Source organism: Orcinus orca, chromosome 1 (genome assembly GCF_937001465.1).
Source record: "Orcinus orca chromosome 1, mOrcOrc1.1, whole genome shotgun sequence".
Lineage (NCBI taxonomy): Eukaryota > Metazoa > Chordata > Mammalia > Artiodactyla > Delphinidae > Orcinus > Orcinus orca.
This window is the reverse complement of record NC_064559.1, coordinates 211,666,825-211,683,726: the sequence shown is the minus strand read 5'-3', so window position 1 is coordinate 211,683,726 and position 16,902 is coordinate 211,666,825. Positions and strand designations below refer to the sequence as shown.

Below are 16,902 nucleotides of genomic sequence, written 5' to 3'. Positions count from 1 at the left end.
TTAGATGCCAGTTGCAAGTGCTTCTGAGCGACTGGCTACAGATTGGAGGGTCCCACGACCCCCTCCTCAGGTTCAATTAATTTGTGAGAACGGCCCACGGGACTCAGAGAAACATTTTACTCACCAGATCGCCGGGTTCTTTTAAAGGGTTGTAACTCGGGAGCAGCCATCTGTAGGAGGCTCACAGGGCAAGGTGTGGGGAAGGGGCGAGGGCTTCCATGGTCTCTGAGCGAGGGCCACTCCCAAGTCTCCACGTCACCAACCCAGAAGCTCCCCAAACCTCTCCTTTGGGGGTTTCACGGAGGCTTCATTACACAGGTGTGATGATTAAATCATTGGCCGTTGGCGCTGGAGTCGAGCTGTAGCCCCTCTCCCCTCCTGGGAGGTCAGGGGATGGGACTGACCTTCTGATCCCTGAGTCGGTTCCCCTGGCAGCCATCTGCATCCTTAGGTGACCTAGAGGCTTCCCGGTAGTTGCCTCATTAACATAACAAAACACACCTTGCTGGCTCCCAGCACTTAGGAAATCCCCCCCACGTTTGAGGAGCTGTGTGCCAGGAATGGGGCCCTAGAACAGAGAGGAACTTGGTGTTACAAATCACGGCATCACAACTGGGCTCTGGGTGATAACTGAGGCTCAGGCAGTTGTGGTTCTGAGCAAGGACATTTCCAGCTGGAGCTCAACCTCTGTGCACAGGACCTCAGGGAACAGCAACACCTCGAGAGGCCACACCTTTCCCAAGGTCAGTGTCCCTGCCTGGACGTCTAGGTCTTTCTCCCTGGTATTCTGTGTCTGGAGTGAGTCAGGAACACTTAGTTACCTAACTCCCTCCACCAGAGAATGCTTGCCAGAGATAATTCTCAGGAGGGGAGCTTGTGCCCTTAATCACGTTGCCTTTCTCTTTCATCGTATATAGTTTCCAGCGGTACTTGCTTTGGAAGGTCTTTCCAGACATTAGCAAGTTATGCTTTGCAACCCCCCAGGGAGGGCCAGGTGGCCTTCCGGCCGCTGCACCGATGGCCCCTGGGTGTGTGAGCCTGCGGCCACCTCCTTGGCCTGTCCAGGCGGGGCTGGCCCACCGGTGCTTGCAGAGGGCCCACCGGTGGCTGATGACGGCTCTCGGATTTCCGGCCCCTTCCACCAGAAGCTCTTGGGGTTTGCTCCTGGGTGGCGCGGAGGTGGCGGCCTTTGGGACAGAGTCAGGACTCGTGAGCAGGATGGGACTCTGGGCTCCGGGGCGCGGACGCCGCGTCTTCCCCCGTCGCACACGAGTCTCCTTCCCGCTTCCTCCCGTTTTGTCCTCCCTCCCTCAGGACCTCAAGCCGGTCATCGATGGGATGGACGGGATCAAAATATCTCAGGGGCTCGGGCTGCAGGACTTCGACCTGCTCAGGGTCATCGGACGTGGGAGCTATGCCAAGGTCCTGCTGGTACGGCTGAAGAAGAACGATCAGGTCTACGCCATGAAGGTGGTGAAGAAGGAGCTGGTCCACGACGACGAGGTGAGGGCCCGCCTGCTCGCTCCTTCGGATGGAAGTCAGCGCACGCAACCGCGTTTGCCAGCTGACCGCTTTCAAGCGCGCAGTTCAGTGGCGTTCAGCGCATTCATGGTGTCGGGCCACCCTCGCCAGCACCCCGCCCCGTCCCCGTGAGCAGTGCCCCCCGGCCCCCTCCCCGGCCCCTACGGCCGCCCACTGTCTCCGTGGATTTGCCTGTTCTGGACGCTCTGTGTAAGTGGAACCGTGTGTTACGGGACCTTCTGCGTCCGGCCTCTCTCATGGAGCGTCGTGTTCTCAAGGTCCATCCACGTGGTAGCGGGTGTCTGCGCGTCCTTCCTTCCCTTTTAGGCCTCGGCCACGTTGCGTTTTACGGATCCACCCCCTCGGGCCTCTCTGTTCACCCGCTGACGGGCGCTGGGCTTGTCTCTGTGTCGCTGCTTGAGTCGCGCTGCCGTGAACGGCTCCGTGCGGTTATTTGTCGAGTCCCTGTTTCCACTCGTCCTGGGTGTTTACCCAGGAGGCGAACTGCTGGGTCATAGGGTCGTTCTATGTTTACCTTTTTGAGGAACTGTTTTTCACGGCAGCTGTGCCATTTTACATTCCCAAGAGCAACGCGTGAGGTTCCCAATTTCTGCGCGTTCTTGCCGACGCTTTTGCTATTTGCTGTTTTTTGACCATTGCTGTCCTGGTGGGTATGAAGTGGCTTTGATTGGCGTTCCCATAGTGACAACGTGTTGAGCTCCTTTTCATGGGCTTCTTGGCTTGACGTACTTTTGACCTGTTTCTTTGACCCCTGAATGGGGGTGACGTCCCTAAGAAGCAGAGAACGGGCTTCACGGGGAGCAGACACTCTGTTCCGGTGCAGCCGCTGCTGACCCGTGAGGCCGCTTGGCGCCCGTGGAGCAGGGGCCACGGGCGGGCTCCCCGGCCCAGGCTCGCAGTTCAGAGGGCAGAGCGGGGCTGCGCCGAGTCCCGACCTGTCCTCCCAGCAAGTGCGTTTGTGCAGTGCTCACGGCGCCCAGCTGGCCCCTCAGCCCTGGGTGCTGAGCTCACAAGTGAGTTGGGACATCCGTGCCTCACAGCTGAGGCAGCGGAGGCCCCGGGAAGTGCGGGGTCCGGCTGGCGTCTTCACTGCCGGTTGCAGCCCCGCAAGAGGATTCCAAGCCCCTTCCCAGCCTGCGGCCAGCTGGAGGGTTGATGGTGTGTGAGGGCCGGTTTCTAGAACGCTGAGAGGAGAGGCCTCCAGAGAGTTACTGCTGTGGTCGCTCTCGGCATCTTCGCACGTGGCGGGGACTGGAGCTCGGACTCGGAGGTGGTCTCAGGGGAGCGAGACCCTAGGATGTGGCGCGCGGGCCACCTGTGCGTTTGTGAGAGGCGCTGCCGTCCCGTGGCCCCCGTCCCAATCCCAGGAACCTGGGAACAGGACCTTATTTGGGGAGATGTAATCACAGATCCTGCGGCGGTCATGCTGGATCAGCTGGGGGCCCTAAACCCAGTGACGAGTGGCCCTTTAGAGAAGGGCAGGGAAAGATTTGAGACAGGAAGGAAGGAAAACACACACAGAGAAGTCACTGTGAAGACAGAGGCGGAGAAGGGCCAGAGGCCCCTGGAGGTGCAGGAAGGACCCTCCGCGGGGCCCTGCCCACACCCTGAGCCCAGAGGCTTCTGCCTCAGAGCAGCGAGAGGATACAGTTTGGAGGATTTGAGTCTCGAGGTCTGTGGCGTTTTGTTAAACTAGCGTGGGGAGTCCGGCAGGCGGGAGGCGGGCGGACCCGGGGGCGTGGGGGCGGAGGCATCACCCACCCAACGGCGTTTCCTTCCTGAGCACCCGGGTGGCCCGGTGCCTGCGAGAACAGACGCAGGGACAGTCAAGGGCTCTGTTTGAGGCCGGCTCTGCACATGAGACGCTGAGTGCCGACACCAGGTGGCCATTGCACGAGCGAGTGGAGCTGGGGGAGGTGGGGCTGGTCAGACAGAGCCATGCCGGCCAGGGCGTCCCTGGGAGCGAGGGGCAGAGGGGTCAGGACCCAGCCCCAGGACGAGGAACCCAGACGGTCTTTGGCCACCAAAGGGATGCTCACTGAGAGTCTGCTCGTTTTTCCAGAAACCTTCAGGGGAAGGCAGGCTACCGTGGACACATCCCGTTCCCTCTCGCTTCCCAACCCCTGAGACAAGAGGTCTAACCCGGGGAATTCGGGGAATCTCGTCCGACTCTGCTTTCTGGGGTTGTAATGGAACCAAAGCTGAGACTCTCAAGCTGAGTTTTCCCCAAGTTCCAGTGTGGATTGGGAGGGAGATAGCCCTGCCGTGGGAGCTGGTGCTTGGGAGGTGGGTGTGGGGTGTTGGAGAAACCTCCATTCTCTGTTTCCTCCTGTCTTAAGTGGAGATGATGATACAGACTTTCCAAGGCTGCCACGGGCAGCACACGGGGCAGTGCGGGAGAGCCTGTAGCCCAGAGGCCAGTGCACAGCTGGTGATGGTGGCTTTGGTGATGGTGGTAGAAACGGTGAGAAATGTGAACGGTGATAGATGACAGGTAACGATGCTGATGGTGGTGGAGATGCTGATGGTGGTGGAGATGATGAAGGTGAAGGTGACGGATGGTAGTGGGTGACAGTGGTGGGGTGGCGATGGTGGTGGGGAGAATTTCTCAGCGGGCGTTTTCTTTTCCTCTCTGCATGGTCTCCCCTCCAGCAGAGCTGACATTCCTCTCTTGCCTCCCCTTCTCCAGGATATGCCCGTGAAGTGTTCACACTCCCTGGCTTCTATTTCAGGACATTGACTGGGTACAGACAGAGAAGCACGTGTTCGAGCAGGCATCCAGCAACCCTTTCCTGGTCGGCTTACACTCCTGCTTCCAGACAACAAGTCGGTAAGAGGAAGGGGGCGCTTCTGGGGTTCTGCTGCTCTCTGACCTGAACCGTGTGGAGGCTGTGTCGTCGCGAGGTTTCTGCCGTCGTCTGTAGGGTCCTCCTCTCTGCAAGTCTGGGGGCTTTTTGGTTCCTCAGACTAGCTTTGTTGTTCTCGTTGGCCGGTGTCATATTAAGTAAATTTCATGCAAATGAAGCTCAATTCTTTCATTCTGTTTACAAACTATTGAACGCATCCCACTGGTACAAGCGTGGGAGCAGGTATTGGGAGGCCACTGTGAACGGGAGGCCTGCCTTTGTGCTTAATGGATCTCACTGGTTAGTGGGATAGATGAATAAATACTAACCAGCCTCACTTAGAAGCTTTGTACATATTAGAATTCTACTTCAAAAAGGTTTGGAGCTACTGGTCCAGGATAGTCAGCGTACACTCAGTTTGGAACTTTTTCGGCCAGATGACTTGAACTCACACAGTTTGTTTACTTGAAAAGTTACTGTGTTCTGGGTCGGGTGCTCAGGGCCCACCCCCAGGTTCGGTGACTTAGGAGAACTTGCAGGACACGGCACATCGTCAGACTCAGGGCTAAGGCTTACTGCTGTGGAAGGACGTAAAGGGAAACGACGCACGGGGTGAAGTCAGGAGGAAACCGGGCATGAGCTGCCCGGAGTCCCTCCCTGTGGAGTCCCACAGGACACCCTGAATCCCTCCACAGGGAATTGTGAAACTCGGGGTTTACTGGGGGTGGGTCACGCAGGCACCTCTACCTAACACGTGCCCAAGTCCCACACTCCCAGCCAGCAGCAGGTGTTCCGTGTAAACCGTGTTGTTCGTGCAGTGTGATCACGGTGAGATACGCTTATCTCTCGGGGAAGGTTTATATCAGCGCAGGGAGCCAGGGATCGAGCGAGGGCCCGACTCTGCCAGGGCCCAGCGTGCGGGCAAGCCTCTCTGCACGACGGTCTCGGTCCTGCGCTGCCCACTCTGCTCGGGGCTTCGTTGTGGTCAGAGCAGTGACTCACCCCCCAACGCCCCCCGCACCCACCCCCACCTCTCTCGATCTTCAGTCCCCTGTTCCCACCGGAACTGGCGTTGCCACCTTCCCAGATCTCAGTGATTCTGCCTCCTGAGTGGGTCTCAGACCCTCCCTTTCCCCCTGAGCCCCAGCTGCAGCCTCCTTGGGGCGTCCGGTCCCTGGGGCACCAGGCTGTCAGTTCCCCCACGTTGGAACTGAGCCATGTTTCGAGAACATAGATCTGAAGTATCCATCACCTGCTTCAGAGCCCCCCGACCACTTTCCCAATTGCTTCTGGGAGACAGTCCAGGCCCCTAGGCGTGTGGACGAGGCCCCTGCAACCAGGCTGCCCCTGGGTCCCTCTGTCCGTCTTTGCCGCCCTGCCTGCCGGGCCTCTTCCCCCGCCCGGGGCTCCGGGAGGGCCCAGCATAGTGTCCGGTGCGCTTTCCTCACCTCTCTTTGGCTGTGACCGGGCTCTTGGGATTATGGGGCCCGCCCGAGGGTGTCCCCCCAACCCCACGCTTCCTAAACGTATTGTGAAACGAGTCTTGCTGTGTTTTTCAGTTAACTTCACTGTATGAACTTGTAGGGCGTGGCTGTACAAGGGTCAGGTGTTTCAGCCTCACTTCCAGCCCTGTTATAGGAGCACAGCGCTTTCTACACTCACGTCCCGGAAATCCGCCAGCTCACGTGTTCCCAGGTGCGTTAAGGTTAGAATTGGAAACAAAAACCATCCCGCAGGTGTTTCTGTGTGAGCCCCACGATGCAGGTGCGCACTGTAGCGCCTTTCCAAACTGACGTGAGATGTGTATGGCCTTCGCACTCACAGCCGGGAGGCATCCCCGGAGCCATTAGCATCCGCGTCTAGTTCCCTTGCCTCCCACTTCTATGGAATCCACCAATGACGTCTAGAAGCACCTGAGACCTGGTTAGTCCGGATAGGTGTCTTTCCGGGCTGTTTCCACGCGCCTGCTTTGACGCCGGTTTATGATATATGCCTGTCCCCCACCACCCACGGTGTGAACTCCCTGAGAGCAGGGCCGGGTGGGGTGTTTCGTGCTCCCAGCAGTTGGTTCTTACCTGGCACCTCACAGGCAGTTGTGGTGTTGAAGGATAATTTTCTTAAGGTACAGTCATGTCCTTGGTACAGATATAAAGTGAGCTTGTGTCAGCGTTTATGTGACTCACTGATTAATGAGGGACTCGTCAGAGGTTACAGCCCGCTCACAGGAGAATTCAAGTTCCCGCACACGTCGGGTGACAGGGACCCTGGGACTGGCCGATGCCTGGTGCCGAGCCGGCCGGGAGGCCGGGAGGGGCCCCACCAGGCAGACTTCCTTTGCGAGTCTGTGGATGGCACTGTTGGTGTAGAACGCACCCGGTTGGAAAGTGGCTCAGAGCCGGAGGGAGAGCCCGGAAGCCGTGCCCTGGGAGGGAGGTGGCAGCAGAGCCTGGCTCCTCCGGGGACCCCGTCCTCATTTCGGTCTTTCAAGGCCTTTTGTGGTTCTCCTGACAGTGGTACCAGCAGAGGCTTGGAGCCGACAGCTGGGCTTCACGTGCCAGCCCCCCTTACTGTCCGGGCGACCTCGCACAGGGCACCCTCTCTGGGCCCCGTCTCAGCCCTGGGACAGGGAATGGCGGGGATGCCCACCTCAGGGGCTGTGGCTGTGGGTCTGTCAGTGGAACGTTTACAGCCAGGAAGGCCCCGCTCCTGGGGAACCGTGAATGGTGTAAGCTTCGGCTGAAAGGGCCTCTCTTCTTGGGGTGCTGGGCCTTGGAACAAACAGACGGAACCTCGTGTCTGAGCCCGTGAGGACGTAGGAGCCAGCAGCTGCCCCGCCCCACGTTGGGCGGCTCTCGGCACCGCGCCCACTGCTGCTGGTGAATGAGGAGCGAGGCCACTGGAGTCGGGAACTGGGAGGTGGGTGGGCAGGGTGGCGGCGGGGACGTGGCTGGGATGGGCGTGCGGGCCACCTCGACTCTTCCCGTGGGCTCCTCGCCGAGCTGCCGCCCCGAGGGCCTGCCGTGGTGCCGGGAGCCGGCGGAGCCCTTGCAGCGCCACTGAACACAGCGGACACCCGCTCCACTCCGGAGCTGCGCCCGCGGGCCGCCACCAGCAAAACTCTGGTAAATAAGACACAGTTTCTCACGAGCAGTTATCGGAAGGGGGTCTCCGGATGGGAAGAAAACAAGCATTTCTTTTTTCTCCCCAAATCCAGTAGTGCCGTCCGGCTCTGCCATGTTCCATGTTCACTCATGGACGTGGAGCCCCGAGCATTACAGTCACTAATGTCGCTACGTGTATACACAGGGTACAGAGCACCACGCGTGTACAAACATATGCAGATGGTACAGTGGGGTTTTATTTTTATTTTTAATTTTTTTATAAATGTATTTATTTATGTATGTATTTATTTATTATTTTTGGCCGCGTTGGGTCTTCGTTGCTGCGCACGGGCTTTCTCTAGTTGTGGCGAGCGGGGGCTGCTCTTCGTTGCGGTGCGCGGGCTTCTCATTGCGGTGGCTTCTCTTGTTGCGGAGCACAGGCTCTAGGCGCACGGGCTTCAGTAGCTGTGGCGCGTGGGCTCAGTAGTTGTGGCTCGCGGGCTCTAGAGCACAGGCTCAGTAGCTGTGGCGCACGGGCTTAGTTGCTCTGCGGCGTGTGGGATCTTCCCAGACCTGGGCTTGAACCCATGACCCCTGCGTTGGCAGGTGGATTCCTAACCACTGCGCCACCAGGGAAGTCCCACAGTGGGGTTTTAGTGTAAAATAAACATCTGTGTTACGGAAAAACCATTGTTCGTATCCACACAGCCCATCTTTTCTACACAACAGCCAAAATTAACTCCGAAATGGCCAAAACAGGGGAAACGGCTTCAGTTTACGCTATTGTGGGGAAAATGGGTGATCGAGAGATGGTGGCTGGAAATCTATGTCTCCCTCCCCCAGCCCCCCACGTTAGATTGTAGTTTGGGGACCTTTTTCTCGCTTCTGCGTGATCTCAGATCCCAGATGAGCAAGCCACCAGCAAAGTGTTTGCAGTCAACTTGCTGTTCCAACGTAAAGCCTTTTAACCGTTGGCCGATTGGTTGTCTATGTTCACGTGCGGCCGCGGGCGCTTCTCACCCTTTAAAGAACACAGCGGCTGTGCCTTGTTTGCGGTGCCCGCCTAGACGCTAAGCTCGGTTCTTCCTGGTTCCCGGTGGCTTCGAGATGTGAAACGCCTTGCGTGTTGGCCTTTGTAAATCGCACCTGAGGACTCACCTGCAGCTCTGGAGAGACCTCAGCCTGGACGGGGTCCCAGGGCCCCATATAGGGGGGCCACAACGCACACGTGTACCCTGGGAACGCCGCCAAGGCGGGGTGGGGTGGGGGCAGAACCCACGAGGGACGGTCGCACGGGTGTGTCCCAGGGGAGGCGGCTGTGCCGGGGAAGGATGAGGAAAGGCTTGACGGTGGGACGGCTTCTGAAAGCACCACGGTCCTCAGCGGGGGACGCAGGACCTGCTGGGCGAGGAGGCCTGAGGGAGGCCTAGAGGGAGACGAGGATGGTGAGTTCGCCCAATGCCAGGGAGAGCGTGGCAGGACTGACGAACGCTTGGCGCTGCTGGGGCGGCAGGCGGGGTCTGACGTGGAGAGCTGGGGGCGCGGGGCAAGCACGTGTCCAGTGGGCGGTGTGGACGTGGGGCTGGGAAGCGGGAGCCGAGGGGGAGCCGGGGCCACGTGTGTTGTCGCCACGGTGAGGAGCCGGCGGGCCTGCGGTGAGCAGACCCCGGGCCCAGTCTGACCTCCGCCCGCTCCTGATGGAGGGTCAGGGAGATCCGGTTCCCGGGGGCCCTGGTGGTGGTCACGGGACACCTGTGACATCTGCGTGAGGATGCGCCCACGGGGCCGTGCACGCGGCAGGAGTCATCCGCGACCTTGAGGGGCAGGTGCTCCCTCCTTGGGAACGTGAGTCACTGTACTTTCCAAAGGCAGTACTTGTGTTCCAGTCATAGTTTAAACCCGGAATAGAAAGCGCGGCGCTGAGTGACAGTGGGCGTGGGTGGAGCCACGTCAGCCTCTGTTCTCCACCTGGATCCCCTGCATCCCCTAAAACGGTCCGGACACAGCCCTGACCCCTCAGGCTACCAAGCAGGGCCCCTCGGGCTAGACTGCCCGGCACGAGGGCGCGCGTGGGGAGAAGTGAGTCGAGACTCCCCGGAACACTCAGGAGGTTTCAGGACTTCGCTGTATTTTTCCATCGTTTCCATCTCTCTGGAAACACTGTGGTAGCTGTTGTGGATCACGCCACAGCCCCGGACAGTGAGGGACCCTTGGGGCATGGCCTCCGTCCGCCTAGCGCAGGGGCCTGAGTCCTCCTGCCGCTGTGCCCACACACGGCCTTCACTGAGTGTGATTCCTTCTTTCTTCCTAATCTGGTGGCGACTGGCTGCTTTCAGACCAGGGCAAGTGGGTGGTGGGGACATGTTATTACCGCGTGCTTGGGGACGGGCGTGCACGGGCGTGGGACGTGCTCTCCGTGAGTGGGCGTCCTCGGACCATCCCGTTAGGATGCGGTGACTCCGGTGCCCCATGCAGCCACTGCCTGACTGAGATGACGTCCTGTCCAGCTGCACGCCTCCCCTGGACAGGGCCTCGCTAGAGCCGGGCGTGGGGGCTCCTTTGGTCGAAGTAACTGTCAGGACCAGGCCTGAAATTGCGCTTTTGCCAACTATTAAACGACATCAGAAACCCCGTAAAAGAGTAGCTCCTTTTTTCAAAAAAACTTGACGCCATTTCAAAACGCAGGAGAGTGGAGGAGGAAGGAGCTTTGTGCGCACTGCCTGGCCTTGTCACCGGCACGTTCTGCTGCTTGTTTTCCCTTCTGCTGTTTATTTCTCCATGTGGACTTTGGAGTCAACCTGTCCAGCTCCGGAAAGGAAGACGGGGCATCCTTAGGGTGCAGGCGCTTCCTGCTCAGTCACGTGGTTTCCCTTTTCATCCGCTCTTTCGGGAGATCTTAGTTTTTCTTCGTGCAGAGTTTTCAGTTCCTTGCTTCATCTTGTCCTGGGTGTTTCTCTCTTCTGTTTCTACTGTAAGGGAGGCCTTTTCTTCCATTAGAGCAACAAGCAACGTAACGCGGTTTCTGCACATTGATTTCGGGCCCTTTGCCTCATGATTCTCTTTCTCCGGTAAATTTCAGGTGGTTTTCTTGGATTTCCGGCTGTGCAGTGATAACATCTGCAGACGATGCTGTTACCCCCTCCTTCCCGATTCGTGCCCCTCTAATGACATCAGCCGGTACCTACCACATTTGGGGACTGGTGGTGGTGGACAAACCTGTCCCCTTCCTGACCCCAAGGGGACGCGTCTGGTGTTGGCACTGAGGGCCCAGCGCCAGCTGCCGTGGGCCAGCGGGGTGTCAGGAATGCAGAACCAGACCGCGCTGGCATTCCAGTCAAATGTGTTGACGTTTGCTACACCAAGGGGCCCAGGGGCACTGGGGGAGGCAGGGAGCAGCAGGGACCAGCGTCTCCACCTGTGGCCATCGCCCTGAGTTCCGGGTCCACAGGGGCCCCGTCTGACAAGGCTGGAGGCTAAGGAGGTGCTGCCCCTGTCTGGCTTTTGGGAACAGGCTCACCCCCTGCGGACTCCTGGACCCCATCATCCCATCTCCCCCAGAGCCTCAGAAACGCAGCTCAGAGACTCCCAGTGGGGAGGTTACAGACACGCCAGTAACCGGCGTGGAGTTACAGTTTGTCTGAAGGAAGTTTACACCTCTTTTTGTTTTATTGTCAAGAAAGAATATGGAATTTTTCCGAAGGTCTTCTCACCGTTTATGGGGGTGATTGTTATGACTTTTACTCCTCGGGGCCTCCTAAAATGATGAATTGTATCATTAGAACCTATTTCCCAGGGTTGAACTCTCCTTGAATTCCTGGGGAAACGCATGCCTGGTCTTAGTGTACAGTTTTGTTAATGTGCTTTTGAATTCAGTTTTCTGATCTTATTTAGGAGTTTTTCATTGATGTTTTCTGATCCATCTATAGTTCCCCTTATACAGTCTTTATTAGATTTCTGCATTTTCCTTATTTTTTTACTCTCTGGAACATTCTAAATCTCATTGAAATGATCTCTTGGCAGGATTCCCTGAATCTGCTGGGGCCTGTGGTGTTTCAGAGGGCAGCTTCCCTCTCTCCACCACCCAACTGCGTTTGCTGTAATTGTTATGTCTTTTAGGTGCGCCACCCTCCCGCCGGTCCTTCTGTAGCTGCTTCGCGGTTTTGGTCTCTCCTGCTTTGCTCGATTCCATCATGAGGCACAACTCCCGAGTCTGGGAAGGGCTGGAGTTCACGTTCCGTGCGTCCTTCACGTGTGACAGCACAGGCGCTTGAGCCAGGCTTAGCCAGGTCCCCTTGCCCTCGAACGCAGACGGGTGCTTGGTGGTGTGTCCGTCCAGCACGCGCCGTCCACAGGGAGATGGAGACAAGCTGTTCGTCCCCCCGCTCCGAGAGGAGGTTTTTCTGGGCCTGGAGTTGCCAGCTTCCCTGCTCTGTCGGCAGCTGCCCCGGAGCCGTGGGCTGTATCTGGTTTGCATGCTCACCGCGATCGCTGTGAGCATCCTTCTGACTCAGGGTTTTGGTTCGGACCGTGTCTGTCCTGGGGCTTGCCTTGCGTTTCTGATTTTCATCCGGGAATGAGGGTGGTCTCTCCCGAGATGCTCCCTTTGGCCCTCAGCCTCCTTTCCTGTCTGTCGTTCATTGTCGGGAGCCCAGGTGCTTGTCTGCTTCCTCTTTTCCTTTCTTCGGTCCCTGAGCTCCACTGGGGGGCAGCCACCCCTGTGATGGGGGGTCGGTAACTGGCGGTGGGGCTCCAGGCTTGCGTTCTGGATTCATCCAGATCGGCCGCTACCAGATCTTATTAGACAGTAACTGTGTGATGCTGGGAAAGCTGTTTCACCTCCACTGCCTCGGTGTCCCCGTCTGTAAAGTAGGGAAACTCCTAGAACCTACCGCACGGTTCTCAGGTTAAGTTTTATACACAGATGTGCTTGGAACAGTGCCTGACGTTTTGTGAGGGCTGTCAAGTCTGCTGTTCTTGTTATTTTTGACACCAGCGGGGTCGACACTTTTTTTCAAAAGACCAGATAGTAAGTATTTTCACCTTTGAGGGCCACATGGTCTCTGTGGCAGCTACTCACTGGGGTTCAGACAGACAAAGACAGTGTTCCGATAAAGCTTTATTGACAGACATGGGTGGGGGGCCAGATGCAGCCAGCTGCTGGTGTCCATGTGGCATTACCTCTTGATCTCAGCACACTGTCCCATGCCATCGGTGTCCCCTCTGAGCGAGGTATGGGGCTGGTGGCTTTTTTAATATATATATAAATTTGTTTATTTATTTTTGGCTGCATTGGGTCTTCGTTGCTGCACGCGGGCATTCTCTAGTTGCGGCAAGTGGGGGCTACCCTTCATTGCAGTGCGCGGGCTTCTCATTGCAGTGGCTTCTCTTTTTGCGGAGCACGGGCTCTAGGTGCCCGGGCTTCAGTAGTTGTGGCACATAGGCTCAGTAGTTGTGGCACGTGGGCTCAGTAGTTGTGGTGCACGTGGCATGTGGGATCTTACCGGACCAGGGCTTGAACCCATGTCCCCTGAATTGGCAGGCGGATTCTTAACCACTGCACCACCAGGGAAGCCTGGGGCTGGTGTTTTATCCCATGGGGGCTGTGGGGAGGTAGGGGCCTGGCCTGACTCATCCCCGAGCTGAGGAGAGCATCTCCCATGCAGATGGGGCCACGGTCCCCTCTTCCCCTGCCCCCGGCACCCTCAGCCATCGGACAGGCCCCACATCCCAGGTTTTCCTCGGGTGATGGGGGTCAGGCAGGTAGGGCCGGCCTCTGGCCTCTGCTCCTGCCCTGGTCCCAGCCTGTGAGTTGACTGTGGTGTTTACTCCCCTTTCTGTCTCCAGCTCTTGATGAATCCTGTTTTGCGAGGTTTTACTATATTTTGCACATTTTGTGAAGTACCGAGGAAACGTAAGCTGCTGTCTCGGCCCCAGGGGTGGCTTCTTTCCTATCCTGGCATCACACACGTGCCAACTCTGCCTGCGCCATGGCAGAGCCCCGGGCGTGAAGCCCAGAGACGGCCTTCGGCTGCGCTTGGCCATGGACATCGGGGCGTTTTGTCATAGCAGCCAGCTTGTCTGAGTCACACAAAGCCTTGTCATCAGAGTGAATCAGCCCCTGGCGGCTCTGGTGGGGTTCTGCGCTAAAGAAATGCTGAAAGTGGTACACCTGAAACTAACACAACATTGTAAATCCAGTGTACTCCTGTAAAAACCAAAAAGGAAAAAGAAAAAGTGCAATGTTGGAAGTAGTATTAAGATTTATTTGTAGAACGAAAAAATTCTTCAGATACACAGTTGCTTTAAGAAAAAAAACCATCCTGCTCTGTTCTTGTAGCTGATCAGTTTCACAAATGAAATAAATTCCTTGATCGGCAAGTTACCTGAGACCCGGGGCCCCAGGTGACAGCCACAGACCAGCTGAACGTGTCCCCGCGTCCACGCGTAGAGATGCGGCTTCTCTTGAAACTGCCTTGACGGTCTTTCCCCTGGATACAGAAGGGAAACTACCATTGCCGCTTCTTCTCTGGGTTCTTAAATGTCCCCTTAAATCTCTTCTGCTCCCTAAGCCGTCCTGCTGGTGTCTGTCTCTAGAACTGGTGTATTTCTTAAATGTCCCCTTAAATCTCTTCTGCTCCCTAAGCCGTCCTGCTGGTGTCTGTCTCCAGAACTGGTGTATTTCTTTCTGTCCCTGTGTGGGCGGCCACATCCGTTTCCTGGGGAGCACCCACGTTGGGGTGAACACACCTCCTGGGGCTGCATGATTCCGGGTCCTGGTGGCAAATACCGTCCTGTGCTTTGATGTCAGAGAGTTGTTAGTAAATGGTTTTTTTTAAAACCGTTCGGTCTTAGGCCTCTCCCCAGGGGTCGAGGACCTGCATAGCACTTCCCTCAGGGTAGCTGCCAGGATCAGACGTGCACACACGTTGGAATAGTGCCCGACGGTCAGCGGGGGCTGTACAGCTGTCGTTTGTCCTTGCTGTTCGTAGCCGGTCGGCAAGCTTTTTCCGTCTCTCACCTCTGTTGTAGTGTGAAAGCAGCCACAGGCAAGATGTGCGTGAGCACAATCTGTCTGCAAAGCGGGTGGACCCGTGTCAGGGCCAGGGTTCCTGGACCCTTTCCGGGAGCATCCTTTGGAGGCGGGGGAGCCGCTTTGCCCCCACAGTGGAGCTGGGTTTTCTCCAGGATGACAGGGAAGGCTCTGGCTACCCACCCAGTGTTCAGGCTTTTGTCTCCATTTCTGCTATTTATGTATTTAGGAGTTGTTTCTAGTCTAAACATGTAATCAGAGAGTTGGAAGGCGATTTGCAGCTTGTTCACTTGCCCCGTGTTAAAGGACGTCATCACTGAATCAGGGATGCAGACAGGCTGGGGGGCTGGCGGGTTTGCTCCCCTCCGTCTGTGCTCCCAACTCCCCAGAAGCGCCCCAGAGGAGCCGTTGACCTAAAAATCCGCGAGCTGCCCTCAGCAGGGTATTTCTGGAAAATCGTGTGGGAATTTAATTTTGAAAATGGAACCTTATTAAATGTGAGAAGGATCTTATCAGAAAAGCAACCACATGGTAAATGGTAAATTTGGAGACTTGAAGGGCCCTGCCTGCATCCGGAGGACGGATCTGTCAATCCCAGGGATCCTCCCGCCGGCAGCCCCGACCCCGCTGCCCCCAACACCCCTCCTGGAGGGCAGCCGGCATCGCTCCCGGTGGCCAGGTCAGCAAGCCTGACCCTCCCCCTTGGGACCTGCTGTTCAGGGAGGGTCCCACCCACTCCTTCCCCTCCTGGCTGCCCAGCCCACTGGCAATCTTGCGGCCTCTGCCTCAGGCCCTCCTGGCCAGCGCACCTGTGCTCTCACCTGGGCACCTCCTCCCCCTTCCGCCTGCCCGTCCGCCCTTCCTGGGGTGCATCCAGACGGCGGCCAGAGGGTCCTTCGCATCACCTGGTTTGTGCATCTGCCCTCTGGCTTCCCCTTGGCCTACAGGGTGGTCCCTCAGCTCTCTGCCCTGCCCCGTGGCCCCTCCCGTCCCCCCACCACCCGGGCTTCTGCTCCCTGGGGAGGCCTTCTGCGGCCACCCAGACACATGGTGCCCTCCCTGCCCCAGTGGGCCTCCGGCCACCAGCCCTGCCTTATTTTTACCTTTTTTAACCAAAGGCAGGCCTGGCACCCCTGGGAGAACAAATAACTGTGTTGGACGCAGCGAGTGGCGAGTTTCTCTCCTGAGTTTTACTGCATCGGGGTCAGAGCTGAGCGGCTCCCCTCTGACCCCAGAGCGGGGCAGGCAGCCCCGGTCACCGCCTTCCCTGGGCCTCTCAGGAGGGTGACCGGCCAGAGAGGGGGACCCCTGGGGGTCCCGGCCGCGCCTGTGACCCTGGCCTCCCCGCCACGTGTCCCACAGGTTGTTCCTGGTCATCGAGTACGTCAACGGGGGCGACCTCATGTTTCACATGCAGAGGCAGAGGAAGCTGCCCGAGGAGCACGCCAGGTGGGTGCAGCCGGGGGCCGGGGGGAGCCTGGGGGGTCGGGAGGAGGGAAGTGGATTTGGGGAAGGGGCACAGGGGGTCACTGCCTCCCGCCAGGGGCCAGGCCAGAGCCGGGAGGGTCCTGGGAGTGGCCGACCCCCCGGAGCGCTGCGTGTGCGGTGGCGCCGTGCTTTCCCCTGTTTCTGAAACGGGGTGAACGTCCCGACCATCAGCTTAGCCGCCTGGACGGCAGGGCCGCTCCCCGCCATCTGCACGGATGTACAGCAGGGCTCGCCTGGAAGAGGAAGACCATCTCCATTTCTTTCTAAATGACTCTCAGGGACACTGACCCCATCACTGCCGCACAGCCTTGGCCTCACGGGCGGGTGGGGCGTTTATTTCCACCCCGTACGTAGCACTTTCCTGTTTTCCATATTTTTCTCTTTTCCTCATTTCCTCACTGGAAAATAATTCCACGCGGCATCATGAGTCACCGTAGATCCTTTTTGGGGGGAGGCGGGTAGTCATTGGAGAAGAGCGAGCCCCACACGCTCATGTCCTCTTTTCCTAATTGTGGTAAAATACACATAAGATAAAATTACTGTCTCGTTGCATTTATTTATAAGTTCGCAGCTCAGTGGCGTTAAGCACATTCATGGTGTTTACAACCATCACCACCGTCATCTCCAGAACTTTCTCATCTTCCCAAACCGACGCTCTGGCCCCATGAGACACTCACTGCCCACCCCTCCCCCAGCCCCGGCCGCCACCCTCCTACTTTCTGTCTCTGTGAGTCGCCTCCAGGGGCCCCGTAGAAGCGGGGTCACGTAGGATGTGGCCTTCCGTGCCTGGCTTACTTCACTCAGCACCGTGGCCTCAAGGTCCACGCACGCCGGAGCCGGTGTCAGAATCTCCTCCCTTTTTAGGGCTGAATATTACTGCATTGTGTCAATGGAC

At 57.8% G+C, this 16,902-nt stretch overlaps 1 protein-coding gene across 7 annotated transcripts in view; it reads left to right on the top strand.

Moving 5' to 3' along the window:
• The window catches only part of PRKCZ (protein kinase C zeta), a 98,336-nt gene that overhangs the window by 74,417 nt on the left and 7,017 nt on the right, over positions 1 to 16,902 (top strand). For all 7 annotated transcript variants that reach the window (XM_049700534.1, XM_049700533.1, XM_004272296.3 and 4 more), the window contains 3 exons: positions 1,315 to 1,503; positions 4,275 to 4,372; positions 15,882 to 15,968. In XM_049700534.1, the coding sequence (XP_049556491.1) occupies positions 1,315 to 1,503; positions 4,275 to 4,372; positions 15,882 to 15,968 (374 nt within the window). The remainder of the gene's footprint in view (positions 1 to 1,314; positions 1,504 to 4,274; positions 4,373 to 15,881; positions 15,969 to 16,902) is intronic.